Raw genomic sequence first — 15,902 nt, 5'->3', positions numbered from 1 at the left:
GCCTGGACCTCCTTCAAACATACACACACACACACACACACAAACCCACACACACTCACCTGTTCAATCTATGTGCACAAAGTAAGCACATAAAAGCCCAGACACACACAGGCACAAATACACGTGAGTACACACAATGAAATGACTCGTGCATGTACACGCACATGTACACAGTCAGACAAACACACACACACAAACAAACACACACACACACACACTTATATATTATTCTCCTGCCAAAGCCTTTAAAGGCGACCATGTGGAAATTGATCTCCATTTCTAAAGAGCACAGATTCATTGTTACAACCTTCACACACACACACACACATACACACACACACACACACACACACACACACACACACACACACACAGGCTGTCACTTTGTTCCCAGATGGCCCACTGACACACAGTCCAAGCCTCTTCTTACCTGTCGACAATCAGTGATGATTTTTGTTCATTTGTCTCTGCTATTTACGCAATAGGGGGGCCACAACAAAAGCCTTTGAGTGTGTGTGTGTGTGTGTGTGCTTATGGTACTCCAACGACACAAAGGACAGAGATGAATGAAAACCTGCTTTCAATTGAGCAAGAATCATTTTTTCCATCATCATCAACATTAATCCAGCTGCTTTGAGCTTTGTGTATTTTTGTATAAACATTGAGGTCTGCTTTCTTCTGCTTTTTCTTAATTATTTGAAGGCTTGAATTCTATTTCATCTACCCTCTGTTTGAAACTTAAAGCACCCCTCCACTCAGTTTTTTTTTTTTTAAAGTTTCTCATTGTTACTTCAGTTGGATGTTTGAGCTTCATGGTGCAGGATGATGTATGTGCAGAGTTCACATTCATGTGCTGAAGGGTGAATATTTCTCACCTTAAATCTCAGTTTAACTTGTGTACCTACAAGCGCAATTTGTGACAACACAACTAGTTTGGAGCCAGTTGTGGTCCAATGTGCAACTTATACAAGTGTGATGTGGAAGTTGAAGCCTCCAGTGCACAAATACTGAGAGTGGACTATTCCGTGAAGAAGGAGACATCTTGTGTTCAGCAGTTTTGTTCATAGATCGAATTTTCAATGAGGAAGAAGGAGTAGATGTAATTTTAAGGATTTTATCATAATTTAACTTTTTTGTGTAATAACCATATTAGTGAAAAATTATTATTCAAAGCAAGCAGAGTATTTTTTATGTGTCTTATAACTTGTCCAGAGAGGGCCTTTGCATGTTTTTCCTTTTGATTTACAAATGAATTTGAAATATTTTTTTTAAAAAGCATGAATTCAATTGAAAGTGTTATTAAGGTTGGGTGATTTTGGTTTAAAGGGTCTGAAATATTTTTCAGAAGCATATTAATGATATATTAAAGGATTATTGTTCCCTGTTTCGGTATTTAATCGTTTTACTACAAATTAATAGATAAATTAATGGACTGTAAAATATTCAGAGGTCTCTAATGGGTTTTCTGTATGGGGTAAATTACATTACAGGTACTCCTTATTTAGTATCTTGAAAAGACCCTAATTTTTAATTTAAGGGGCAAATGTATGGGTTCACCCCAAATTTGGGATTTATTAATGGCTAAATTAATAAAATACTATATATTAAGGATTTTATTGGATTATCTACAGATTTAAAGGATTTTTAAGGAGTCAAAAAAACTTTAAATTTAAACTTAAACTTTAAAACGTCCCTTTAAGGTACAAATAAATGGTGTAAATGGTCTAAAAAAGACTGTAAACTTTTGAAATGAAACTAACAAAATGACAAATTCCACATTTGTTACAAAAAAGGTCGAATCTAGACAAAGAATATCTGCCGACATGAATGATTTCAGTCTAAAATACTGACATCCGCTGTCAGAGCTGTTCAAACCGCAGTGAGAGCAGTATGGTGTCAGTAACCCTGTCACTGATGGAGAGGGAGCCCCTGAAATCGTAAACACCCTCCGCCCCCCAATCTGGTCACATGATGTTATGACTTTTTCTGGATTCCTACACAACAACAACAACAACAACCGGATTTACTAGAATCTGCTTATCTGACGTTCTTAGCTGCCTCACAGAGAAAAACACAATTTGGGATTAACTGATCTCTTTTTCCTAATTCCTCATGTAAAACGCTTCCGTTATGATTACAGTAATAATGCAGATGATTTCATTTTAAGCCAAATTCTGTGTAGTAAAACATAGCTTTTCATTCCCAGTTTACTAAATTGTTCAATTCACATGGAGACAAAAAAGCTCAAGCGTTGTGATTGGATGCTATCTGCCTGCTCAGCTTTTATCTAGCATCTCACTGGTGGTTGTGACGGTAATGGTACAGTGTAGTGAGTCTTGATTGGTGAAGATGATGTGCAACTTCAACATTCCTGCCTGTCCTGAAATGACCTTTGACATTTACAAGTGCTTACACACAGTTAAGCTAAGACCTACACATTAGTACCCCATAAGGCTCACAATCATACGTCCCATGTTTGCATGTTCCTGACGGGTGACTTCTTGTTGTATGCTGAGTGTGAATGTGTGTGAATAACTGCATCCCTCTCTAACTAGCAAAGGTGGATGTAGCGTGACACTTAATGGTCTTACCCACATATTTTTAATTGCCTAAACTTTTCATCCCATCCTATTTTGTTTTATTTTAGCTTAACACTCATCACAATATTGACTTTGTCTTGTGCATTTTTCTCGTGATTGTGTTAATCAAGTCTTACCTCTTAGCAAAAGATCCTTAATGCAGTGGAATGCAAAAAACATGACAGCATGATGGAAAATAACTCCATTTATATCATTTCTACATATGATTTTAACAGGTGTGAAGATGATTTATAGAAATCCACTCACTGTGCAGGGATCTCTGCTTCTTGTTCTTCCCTTTTCCCTTCCTATTTTACCTCCAAATCAACACAACTGAATCCTGGATCAAATCCATAAATTAACATGTAGGTGAACTTTTATTTGAGGCTTGATCATTAGTGTTACACTTCATGGGACAACAGAGAAATTCAGCTCTGAAACTGCACATGACCTACTGGTTTTTAGCTTTTTTAATAGGATTCATCCTATAAATGTGTTATACTGTGTGTGTGTTACATGTTATATGTTTATTTGACTTTATGAATTAAGTGATTCAGCTTCAAATTCTCTCAAAGCTTTCTATTTCCTTGTGGATAATATTTGGGGACAGAAAAAAAAGAGAAGAACAGATTTTTAAAGTCATTGTTTACTCTCCAACTACAACTCTTAACTTTATAACCATCATCTGTGACATCACCAGTTGGGGTTTGAATGGAAATTTTGAAGTCTTGATTTGGGTTTCCCATTTATTGCCATGTGTCAGTTACCAGAACATTTAGGGAACAAGGTGGAGCCTGGGTGGAGCAAAACAAACTAACTGCTATGAAGACATACACAGTCTTACAACAGTGGGGTTGGGACTCCCCGGAGAGTTACACAATGAATGCAAGGGGTCACGAAATTGTTAACAAGATAGAAAAGAAGAGGAAGAAAAGTTGCAACACAAAATTCTGTGAATTTTTCTTAAATATTTCCTTTTTTTCTTTTGAAATATTGGAGACTATTACAAATGAAACTATCAGAGAAGAGGGCATGGGTGAAACTGCTCACAGCTCACATATGCATCCTGGGACACGGGGTCACGAGTGAGCATCGCTTGGCAGCAAAAGCAGAAAGTATTTAGTGTTTTTAAGAGTTTGTATCTGGAGAGCTTCTTTCTTTTGACTTCAGTACAGCATGCTTGAGTTGTCTTGGGGCCTGCTTCCATCAGCTGTGATGGTTATCACTTGGATTTGACAATTTGGTGATCCCAACTGTGAATTATTCAATGTTTGAAAGATTTACTTTAGTCTGGAGTACCTACAGATTATGTAACATGTTGAAAGCTCATCTTCAGAGCTATGAGGGTCTGGTAGGGAAGAAGAAGGCAGTTACTATTACTATTCAGTGGAAAACGCTCCAAGATCAGCTGCATGTGGTCACTTCAATCTGCATTTGTTGTTATGAAATCTGCATTTAACAAACACACTTGTGTAGCCTCCTCTCTTTTGTCTTTTTAAAGCTAATTCTTTGAGAAAACTCTTTAAAAGTTTCTACACCATTAGCATTAGTTAACGTTGTTCTAGATGCCACATTATACTCTGAGAGAGTCGAGCTGTTTATTATTATAGACCTTCATTACAAAGCGTGTCTCAAAGGACTGTCTGGATGATAAAAAAGTGTTCACACACCTTCAGGCAGGCCACCGTCTCACTTCTGTCCCAGTTAAAGTCCCAGTCACTGTCACAACTCTGTCCCATTTTCTGAGCCAGACCTCAGCCTCCAATTAGATGCATAAGCCATCAAAACAAACAGAAAGTATATAAGTGGGTTTATGAAATAAGTTTTAGAGTATTTAGACATTTTTATCCGACAGAACTGAGAAGACCAACAGCAGAATAAGCTTCCATTGCTAAATGATTTATGAATAACCAAAAATAAGGAGTGCAAAGGTAAGTGCTTCTATGTGAGGCAGCTGCCAGAAAAGGAGACACAGAGAGATGAGAGAGGTAGACAGAAGCTAGACTTGTAGTTTTAAGTTACTTTTAGTAGTTTATACACTGTGTATTAACAGGACCAGAGTCTGCAACAAACGGCTCTGTGAGGCTGTACTGTATGTAGGCAGAGTAATATGCTAACATAAGCTTGCTAACATGCTCACAGTGACGAAGCTAATATGCTGATATTTAGAAGGTAATGTTTGGCATGTTTACCATCTTAGTTTAGCCTGTTAGCATGATAATAATAGCACCAAACCGAAAAGTACAACGGAGGCTGATGGAAATGTCATTAGACAAGTATTAGACAAATAAAAATGACCTGATGATGGCGCTAGATGAAAAATTTTGAGTTTACAGAAGTATTACAGTTCATCCTGAGGGCAATGTGAATGTGTGTATCAAATTTCATGGCAATACATCTGATAGATGTCAAGATATTTCAAGGAAAAAAATTAAGGTGAACCTCAATTTGGCACTTAAGGAAAGGGGATCACCAAAGTCAGTGGGATTCATCCTCTGGGCACCATGAATGTCTGTACAAACTTTCATGGCAATTCATCCAATAGTTGTCGAACCAAAGTGGTGGACAACAACCTTGCCACCTCTAGAGCTACATTCCTAGCATGGCTAAAAACCCACTAATGCTGTAGAACTTGGTTTATGTTGACGTCATGCCCACTCTCTCTGAGTTTCACAGCATAAAGAAGAATTAACACCCTGCTCAAAGCCCAGTGGCTGAGCTATCACAGCAAAATAAATCTAAAAAGCATAAGCCAGATGTTCTAGTTGAGTGTGTTGGTCTTTGAGTGGAAAGGAAATCTAATCCAACATCAGTATACACTTTAAAATATTAAAGATGATCAGAAAACGACAGTAAATGTGTATAACTTTATTTAAAATACAAAGCAACATCAATTTGACTAAAAATTAATACTATGGAAAAAAAATAGCCAAATATGCACATTTGTACGCCTTAATATAGTGGTTAACTGCAAATTAGATGCAAGCTCCCAGGATGATTACAATGTAATTCACTTCAAAAGTCACTTTTTCTACAAGTCTGAGTTGATGAAATAAAAAAGGATACAAACAGATGTAGAGTGAAAAACAAAGAGAAAAACAGCATTAAGGCATTTTCTCGTACATTGTGTTTTTCTTAGAATTTCTATCCACTGCGGTAAAAATAAAACTGTTCATGCTGAGATCTGGCGGGGGATTTGTTCACTGTTAAGATGTGGGATGGAATGATCAACTGCTGTGTGCTGACATTTTCCCTTAAAAAACTGATTATATAACTGCAGTAGTGTGTCCCTTGCTGAAACTCCTTTGCCAAATCACCAGCTTTTGTTTTCACAGCAGTTTGTTTGTATCCTTTAGTTCTTCACAGCACAATCTGTAGAACCTTTGACAAAGAAGCCACTTGTACTGATGAAGAGCTCGGTTTTGATTGACGATGCAATGTAACATAATGCTGAGTTTGATTGGATGACAAATGTCTAAATGAATATTTTTAATCTACAAGTCAACGCTGTTTTCCACCATTACTGAACAGATCTAATATGAATACAAATAGGATCTCTTACAACTTCAGATGTGTTTGTAATGTACATGTATTTGCAAGAATGAGGTCAACAGTTTCCAATCCAAACATATAATCCACTCCTGGTCAGATCAAGATATTTCAGATTAATAGAAAATCTTGTCTTAGAAAAACCAACATCTTGTTTATCCTGAAAGTCTACACTGGACAAGAATGTAGGGAATTTATGTGAATGTAACATGGTTTTTTGTGTGTCATGTATTAAATATCAAGACATTGTTTTTACCATTTGTTTCCTCCTTGCCCATGGTTCATCACCAGCCTCTTACCGAAGCCCATTGTGAAAATGTACAACTCTACAACTAAATCTATGGGAGTAAATTTTCAAACACCAATAACTTACAACTTTTAACAGTTTTTAATAAAATAATGCATTATTATACATTGTATCATCATTAACATCAGTTTTGTTTGGCTTACACACAGGCAGACAGGATTAATCTTTACATTTGTTTGATCATCCGTTTTGAGTGTTGGTGCACAGCTTCGACAAAGGCGCCGACGTTCTCCGGGTCCATGTCGGGGTAAAGGCCGTGGCCCAGGTTGGCAATGTAGCCCCTTGTGCCGAAACCCTCCACCATCTTCTTCACGATGCCTGAAATACGATCCTAAAGAAAGAGGATGGACAGAAATCATTCAATACTAATATGCTTTAGCATATTTTCAAGAGATACTTTTAGCTGAAACTGGGTCAGAGGATGAACACTTTTATGAACTTTTGGCAAAGACTTATAAACTTTCATACTGTGTGTAAACAAAAGTTTGTCAAAATGAGTTACGGCACTTCAAATCTACATTGGAAATCCAGTGGGATTAGAATAGGAATCACAGCATGTATGCAGGACGCTGAAAATAGCAGCAGCAGAAGAAGAATTTTGAGAAATGTGAAGAGTTTCACAACTGGCAGCAGTTCTGGTGGATCAGAAGATCACTGATGCTTTCTCATTTTTCCATTAATAATTTCTTCTTTCTTTATTTTTTAGCACAAAACAAACAGTAAACACAACAACACATACTTAAACATATACAGACAAACAAACTAAACATAAAAAAAGTAGAGAAAGTCTTATCCAAGGTGGGAGTGGTGGTTACCTTTGGAGCGTAGAGAGCACAAGGGTCCATGTTTCCCTGCAGGCTAACCTTCCCTCCTGTGCGCTCCCTGAATACACACACACACACACACACACACACACACACACACAGTAATCTTTTAACCAACAGGTTAAGTATTTAATGAGCAGACCAAGAAACACGGATGTTTGTTGACTTAAATCCTGCACAGAGTGACAAACCAGGGACGAGGGAGAGGTCAGTAATGGTTAACCTGCTCCTCAGGAAAACAGGACAGTATGGTCTGTGATTACAGCTACAGCTGGCTACATCCCTGAGATACATTCAGTTCAACTTAGCTTCAAGCCCATTTTTTTGCTGTCTGACAATGACACTGGATTTTCAAGAGGCTACAGCTTTTCTATTCATGTTGACATTCCAGAGATGTTTTAATGCTTCAAATTTCACAAACTAAAACAGGAAGAACCAGCTGTGGTTGAAATTTAAACAGCTTTGACAAATTTGGGCATTTTTAAAAACAACTTTGGTGTGGAAGAGTTGCAACAGAAGTTTTTTGGGCCATGCTGACAGTTTAGAAACAAGACAACTTTTTACATAATTATTGGGAAGATGTGAGTAGTAAAGTCAACATAGCTCTGTGTGCATGTTACCTTGCTGATCGTGGGTCAATAGTCCAGTCCAGTCCGACCACCTCATAATGAGACTGAGACAGATCCTCTAGACCGTAGTGAGCATCCTTTGCAAACACAATCTGAAACACACACACACACACACACACACACACACGCACACACACACACACACACAGAGATGAAAGTTAAATTAACAGATTTTTGAGAGAAGTTTTGCCCAGATCAACATGATCCATCTTTGGTGAAATGCTGCCATCTACTGGTTATAAAGTGTAACAGTGATTTCCATCAGACTGGATGAATCTCTAATGATCCCTCCTGGGAAACTGTTGAAGCAACAGAGTGACAACGAGAATAGAACAGAGTATAGAAACTAATATAGCAGGTAATTATAACAAGAGAATGAACTGAATAATACAACAGATATATAAATAAATCGACTCGTTTGTGGGAAACAGGAAGGTGATGTGCAGGTGTACATTATTATCTGTGAAGAAACGTGAAAATGTGAAAATGTTCTACAGTTTTAGTGTAGAAGTCTTAATGTGTACATACATATATGTGTGAATGAAAGCATGTTTACATGTATGGGTGCACACATTGATTATTTTCTGTCTCTCACCATAGGGACGTCCTGTCCGTCCTCCTTGAGTTTATCTTTGACGCGGCGAGCGATGTCTCGAAGGTAAGGCAGAGAGAAGTCTTTAAACTCCACTGGACCCAAAATGCCAGCGTGGGACTCAAACACCTGCAGAGCCTGGAGACCAGACACACAGCAGAGGAAAGACATGTTTCTCAGAGGGAGACCTTTTACCTTGTGACAATGATAAACAACTCATAAACACGGAGGAACAGAAAGCTGAGGCATAATCTTAAAACACTTTAATTTTCTAATGTACTGTTGTAAAATTACGGCAAATTAGGCCTAATAAGAGGAAAACAATTAAACTTTTCTGTCTGTTAACCCCCATCTCAAATTAGTGTTATTCAAAGAGTAGAAGGAGAACAACGGCTGCTGATTTGACCTCTCTACATTCACCATCTATGTGATTCACTTTGATTTAAACAATCTCAGTAGGATTTCTTTTTGTTATTCTTTTCCTTAATGTTTTAATTAATTTAATATATATGTATGTGTGTGTGTGTGTGTGTGTGTGTGTGTGTGTGTGTAGCAGACAAGACACTTTACTGTCATTGTATGCAGTACAATGAAAAAGCAGCAGTAAGAACACTAAGGGAATCAATAAAAACAAGACAATAATGAATAAAAATAAAATGAATAAAAATCTGAAAAAAATAAAATAAGTATTACACATTCATACAATGAGGTAGTTGTACACATTATATTTTATCCCAGCTACTGTTCACCATCAAATAATAATCATTCATTTCTAACACTCCTCTGCAGGAAGGTCAGAGGTCAAGCAGAATATGGGGACCTGCATCCCAGTCCACAATGAAGGACAGACTCTCTGCTGCCCCAAATACTGAAAACTGCAGTAGAAAATGGCAGCGTACTTTGCTCATATGACACTGCCCAGACTTTGTGTAATAATGCAGTTTTTCCCTCTCAGGCTGTTCTCAACTTATTTGAGGGGGAGGAAAACAAAAAGAATGCTGCCTCAAACGTATTTTGTGCTGATACCGAGAAGCAGGTTTGTTTCCATAAGGAGTGTGTGCTGCAGCTGCCACCATCAGCAGATCGTATTTATGTCCGACTCTGAAATACTCTCCACACTGTGCTGCATACTGAATCTCTCAGGTCTGACTCATACATTCTGCCAGGCTTTCAACACTTTTTCTATCCTGTTGTGGTTGTAACTATAAGCTCCCTACAAACCACAAAAAGTGCACTTCATGACTGGTCAGATTACAAAAAAAAACCAAAAACACATTATGTTCAGCTTTTCATGTAGTGAATTATAGCAGAGGCTGACTGCTCATCTGTTCACACAGCATCAAAGGCATCGTATTTAAGGAGTGAACCAACTGTTAGCCCATCATCTGGTTACCGCCTTGATAATGAGGTATGATGTGTCAGTATGTGGTGGGGAAAAAAGAAAACCTGTATTTTTACAACATGAGAAAAGTAAAGACTAACGGCTCAATCAGGGGGAAATTTGAGACGAAAAAGTCACTGCATGCACTGAGGTTAGATTGACAATGTGTGATCACACCAGATCTTGTCTCGCAAAATGTATTCATGTGGTGAAGTCCCTATTCAGCCTTTATTAGCACTATATGAACATTGATAAATGGTTTATAATACACTATAATGTAGTTGTAAGCAGATATAAGTCTTTATTGATGTATTTTGTCACCAACTTTAACACCATAAGTGTGTACTGGTGAATAAACAGACAGTGAATGACATTATAGTGACACACGGTTGTAATAATATAAAATGTGGCTTAATAGGAGAAGTTATAACTGTTGATACTGTTAACTGTGATGAGTGTTGCCAAAAACAGGCTAACAGCCGCAGACCCTAGAGTTGTAAATTTACAGCTTATAGAACTTGTTAAACATGTTACTGTGATTAACCTCTGTTCCTCTATGTCTCTCTGCTGCTCATGATATTTCACTGTGCTGTTCTAAAAGCAATAATATTAACAATCAATATTTCCTGAGTGAGAATCCTGCCCCCTCGCTCCCATCAGCTGGACATTGGAGAGGCTAGTAATTTCACGTGTCAAAGTTCAGTCAGATTGAACTCTGTGCAAAGTGAAAGAGGCCAGTCAATTCTGACCAGAAGCAAATATATCACCTCCCACACACCCCCACTCCGCCCTTCTGCTTAGAAATGAACAGGGAGCAAAATCTGTTCTGGCTGCACCTTTACCCTGCTGAGTCTGCACTCAGTTCAAGTCAGTTTAAAAAGTACAGGAAACTCTAAATCAAGAATTTCTAAAGGGTGTTAATGCATGTTTAAAACATTTAGTAAGTGCAGTGTTGAAGGCAGTGGTCTGACCTGGGCTCCAGCTGCCACCTGTCCCAGCAGATACTCCACTATCACATCCGTCAGCATCTTCAGCAGCATGTGGCTGGCCTCTGGGTGCCGGTACAGCCAACGCTTCGCCTTGGAATGGGTGTTAGAGCCTCCGCCTTCTATCATGTAGGACATCAACGTCCACTGTGGAGGGACACAGAAAAAAACTGAATATGTTAATTATAAGCTTCTGAGAATGATACTTTCAGACTCAAAGATGCAAAGAACTAAGGTCATTGTACTTTGGCAGCATTAAAATTCATCTCAAACACCAATTTCTAACTGTTTAATGCATCTCAGCTTCCAGAACACCTACACATGCTTTCCAAAACATCTTTGACTGTGTCTGTCATCTCTCACCGGAGCTCCAGTGAATCCTATGAGCGGCACTTTGCCCTCAATCTTGTGTCTGGTCAGAGTGATGGCTTTGAAAACGTAGCCCAGCTCCTTGCCCACGTCCACTTTCGCCCGCAGACGCTGCAGGTCTTCTGGCTCCTTCAGGGGCTCCGGGAAAGTAGGACCTTTACCTGCCACCATCTGGACATCCATACCCAGAGCCTGAAGGGAGGAAGATGAGCACGAGAATGGATAAAGACACACAAAGAGATCAACAGATTTGATACAGATGGAGAGACATAGTGCAACATGTGTATAAAGAAACTGTCCTGAAATCACAAGAAATCATACAAAAAAAGTTGTTGTTTTTTTTAACTTTATAGCCTGTATTTTCAGAAATTAACATAAGAAACAAGTAACTCTTCATAGCTGGTTTGTCTTTGGGATCAAAGGAGACTCCCCATACTCATCATCTCATCTCAACTTGACACCCATTACTCTTACTTTCACGCAAATTAGAGTCTGACATTTCAAAACCGTGTATTAAATTGATGACTTTTTTTAATTAAAGATGATCAAACCTACCAAACCCAGCAAAATATCAGTAATAATCATATACAGGTTTTCATACGGATGATTTTGGCGCCCAGTATCTCATCAGTTAACAGCTAAGCTGACTGCTTGTATGTCCAGTAAAATGCCATTAAATGTGCATGAATCACTTTTTGTCCACTAGGGAGCAGTAAAACCATAAGAACAAGCTGACAGATAAACAGCCACCACATAGGCCCAGCTAATTGAGTGGATATGGATAACATATTGGCAAAAAATTGCCTAGAGTTGTTGTCACTGTGGAGTTGTGTTTCTGCCCACCTGATGACTGCAAGTCCAATACTCACTCTTTAATACCCCTCTTACACCTGGCGTTAAAATGCATTCTATATCTAGGTAGGTTATTTGCATTAGAAAAAACACATGAACACAGGTATAAACGCTCTTGGAACACATTTGGAGGTGTCCAGGCTTGCATTGTGATTGGATCCCAGCCAGGTGTTAATGTTACCCAAACAGCATAATGGTATTCATAAGAAAAAAATAAATAAAAAAATCGGTCCAGCAAGTTGAAAGGTCACGTAGCTCCGCCTCTTCCTGCTTGATTAAGCAAGCTCGTTCAAAGCTACTAGTAGTAGATGTGGCAAAACGAGATTTAGAGGTGAATGAGGTCCATTCATGGCATTACCTCCCTTGACCTGGGATGTCTATTTGCATACTGAGATCTGATCACACTGCGGGCACAACTGAGATAACGAGAACACATTTTAACATCAGGTGTAATGCAAAGACCCATGGATCGGATATCATTATCCAGATAATGTATCAAGATACAGATCACATGTTGATACCAGGTGTAAATGGGGTCTTAATCTCTGTGCTGTAAAACAAACACAAGCTAATAGAGGTCTAAAATGCTCCACAGACAAACCCGTTTTTAAATGACAAAGTCAATGTTATTACTGACCACTATTTTACCCCACTTACACTTACCCCAACGTTATCACAGACAATAAGTGTGATGAACATGTTAAACAATGAGACTGTTGTACTGTTGTCCTTACCTGTGGGACAACTAGGATGTCAGAGAAGATGATGGCAGCATCAAACGGAAAACGTCTAAGAGGCTGAAAGTGGGAAAGAAAGGAGTACATTTAAATTTATTTTTTTTTAATTTAAAAAAACAAAAAAAAAACAAAACAAGAAATGAAATAACTTACATAAAAATGTATTTGTGTGGTTTGTCATTTGTTGGACTCATTATATTTAATTATACCTCCATCATCTCAACACAATATGACACTACTTGGAAGTATCTTAAAAAGTGCATTAATCTATTCAGCATTTTAAATTAATTTTCAGTGGTTATTTGCATGTTGGGGCTAATATTAAGTAATAAAAATAAATTGTGGCAAGTGGCATCAAAATGAGTTAACTGTGATGTAAATGTGTTTCTTGACAGTATAAAACTAAAGTAAACACACATTAAGATCTTTTTTTGTTTGTTTGTTTGTTTTATTGCACTGGTGGTTTGCTGTCTTGTAGTAATGGATTTTAGATGATCATCATCAGCTCAGCATGCTACAACATTTGAAATTGTCTCAAAATAGTTTAAGAGCTTCTGAACATTCAGAAACTTTTTTTTTCAGGTTTAGTGATTAAAGGAGCAGTGTGTAGAATTGAGTACCATTTTCAGTTGGTTGCAATCTGCAACCTCACCACTAGATGCCACTAAATCCTACACACTGCACCTTTAAATAAGTCTAATTAGATTTACAATGTATATTTGCATGCAGGAGCTAGCTGAAAATCTTGTTAGGCTAACACTACTGTCTTAGAGGTCAACAGTATGAAGATATTTCAAAAAATGATTCATACTGTATGTGAATTTTCATATGAAGTTTAAAAACAATGTTATACCTGCAACGTGAGCTCACAGCAGGCCTCTGGTGACCGACATGTCTCAAAGAAGTCCTTCCCTGCTCTGGCCTCACGAAACTCTGCAGATTAGATTCAACAAAACGTGAAGCAACTGTCTATTTGGTTCTGAAATTGCACTGTTTAATGATATTTGAATTTGAAAAACCAACAATAAGGATGATTCAAAGAAAGCTTTTGAATTTGGTATGGCTGAGAAAAAAATGTATTGGAGGAGCAAAAAGAGAGAAGCACTGATCACAGTACCTGGTAGGTATCTTCCAGCCTGTCTCATACACCAGACTGGGACATGTTCAGTTTCCTCTCCTCGTGCTGCTCGTAGGAATGTGTCATTCTGGAGCTGAGGGAAGTCTTTGGGGCTGGAAGGAAAAACAGACAGCCACATAGGTTTAACATTGTTTTGTGTAGCTCTTGAAGAAATGCTGCATCAAACAGAGATTTACAGAAGCTGTGTATGGTTCAGTGGGAACATACAGGATTATTTTGACTTCATAGTTCACACTCATTTCAACACACTTTTATACTGTAGAGCTAATTGATTTGTCTAAAAAGCTGCAGATTATGGCTTTCACATGCAGCAAGGCTAAACAAATTATATTTCTGACTGATTGTCTGATATGGCAGATTTTCCAAATTTCAAACTCGGCTCTGTTTTGGGCCTAAATGCATTTCCCCCTTTCTTTGAGAGTGCTGCCATAAATCCACGATCCTGGGGTCAACAATAACTTAGCACAGTTCTGTTATCTAAAACACAGACATCCACCTCCCCAGCAATACTGGGCATTGAGCTGAGGAGTTGGTTGATTATGAGAGATAACACTCCTGGGCTCTCTTATCACCTGCCAGCAGCAGAAAAAACGGTTGAATGAAAGGCTGCTGTGGATGTATCAGCGTGATGGCTACATCACAAGCGGACTGAAATTCACAGTTTGACGTAAATCTAACTGTTGGCTGGACTATTATAAAGTGTTTTACAATGATTGTCAATGCAGACCGCTGCAACCTCCAAACAAAACCAATTATGTTAACTTTACTCCAACTTTAATTCAGTTGACTTCTAGGACTTAGGATGGATATATGATAGATTAAATCCGCAGAACTGCTGTCAGACTCTTCAGTCAAAATATTTTTTAAAAAAAAGTATATATACCATATAAAGTATATCATGATTTAAGTATAGTGGCAGTCTTGGTGTTTAACTGGAATCACTCAGAAAACAATGTGATGCACTCTTTATTTTGATTCTCATCCACTTTACCAAACTCAGTTATCAATACTGCAAATTTATTGTTGCAACAATATGTGTTTTCTCCCTAAAAGGCACACTTCACCAAAATAATATATGTTATTTTAAGGGAACTACGTACTCTAAGTGCATCATTTATATGCCGAATTTTACTAGGAGACCCAATTTATTCGTAAAAGCCAGTAATTCATGTTGAAAGGGGAACACACTTCAACACAGAGCAAGAGAGCAGTAAAATGATGGTTTTCAAAGGGGAGTTCTCCACAAAGGAAAGAAGAGCGCGTTATCAGATTTAATACGCAGTATTAATGACTGGGAATTGTTACTGTTTTTTTGTGAGAATAGGATTATAAACGGTGAACATGATGGTAGATTGAATTCATTGTCTATGAGGAACTGTTTTCATAAGAATGACACAGGCAAGTTTCATGACCTCACTACGTTTTGACAGCGAGCAGCCAAAATGCTCTCCTTACTTCAATACTGTGATACAGGCTGAAAACAGAGCTACTTACAGGATTAAGTCGGCCTTACTCATGTCGGCAGGGCTGAGGAGGTCTCAGGGTTTCTCAGGCGCTCCGCTGTCTCTCTCTGGGGATGTCTGTCGCGACCTGCAGCTCTTCAACTGTCATTTAAACTCGCCTGCATAACTCATAACTCGCTCCAAGGCGCGGCCATGTTGGACGATCACGTGACCATGCCAGGAAACGAGTTATGGTTTCAAAATAAAACACTTAGCCTAATACGAATCATTTCTTTCTTTCTTTCTTTCTTTCTTTCTTTCTTTCTTTCTTTCTTTCTTTCTTTCTTTCTTTCTTTCTTCCTTCCTTCACCCAGGTAGGTGAGGGGGGATCTATTCTTTTGAAGAGCTAGACAGTTTTCTGTCAAAAACAAAAACAAAAACAAAAATAATGTAGATGTATCTGAGTATTTTGCAGACACACAGAAGTTCTTTTGAGCCCCTTCTCCCTCTGTTGTTT

General features: G+C 38.2%; 1 protein-coding gene across 1 annotated transcript; it reads right to left on the bottom strand.

Moving 5' to 3' along the window:
- Nucleotides 1-6,493: 6,493 nt before the first annotated feature.
- urod (uroporphyrinogen decarboxylase) lies at nucleotides 6,494-15,628 on the bottom strand. The gene is made up of 10 exons (XM_042428021.1): nucleotides 15,438-15,628; nucleotides 13,923-14,035; nucleotides 13,659-13,738; nucleotides 12,803-12,865; nucleotides 11,211-11,408; nucleotides 10,833-10,994; nucleotides 8,484-8,618; nucleotides 7,880-7,980; nucleotides 7,251-7,317; nucleotides 6,494-6,766 (listed from the first exon to the last, which is right to left on the bottom strand). Exons 1-10 carry the CDS (start codon nucleotides 15,458-15,460, stop codon nucleotides 6,602-6,604), a joined length of 1,107 nt encoding a protein of 368 aa, XP_042283955.1. The 5' UTR covers nucleotides 15,461-15,628; the 3' UTR covers nucleotides 6,494-6,601.
- Between the last annotated feature and the right edge of the window lie 274 nt (nucleotides 15,629-15,902).

The sequence above is a fragment of the Thunnus maccoyii genome, chromosome 12, assembly GCF_910596095.1.
Source record: "Thunnus maccoyii chromosome 12, fThuMac1.1, whole genome shotgun sequence".
In the NCBI taxonomy this organism is placed as follows: Eukaryota; Metazoa; Chordata; class Actinopteri; order Scombriformes; family Scombridae; genus Thunnus; species Thunnus maccoyii.
This window is presented reverse-complemented; position numbering and strand designations above follow the sequence as displayed.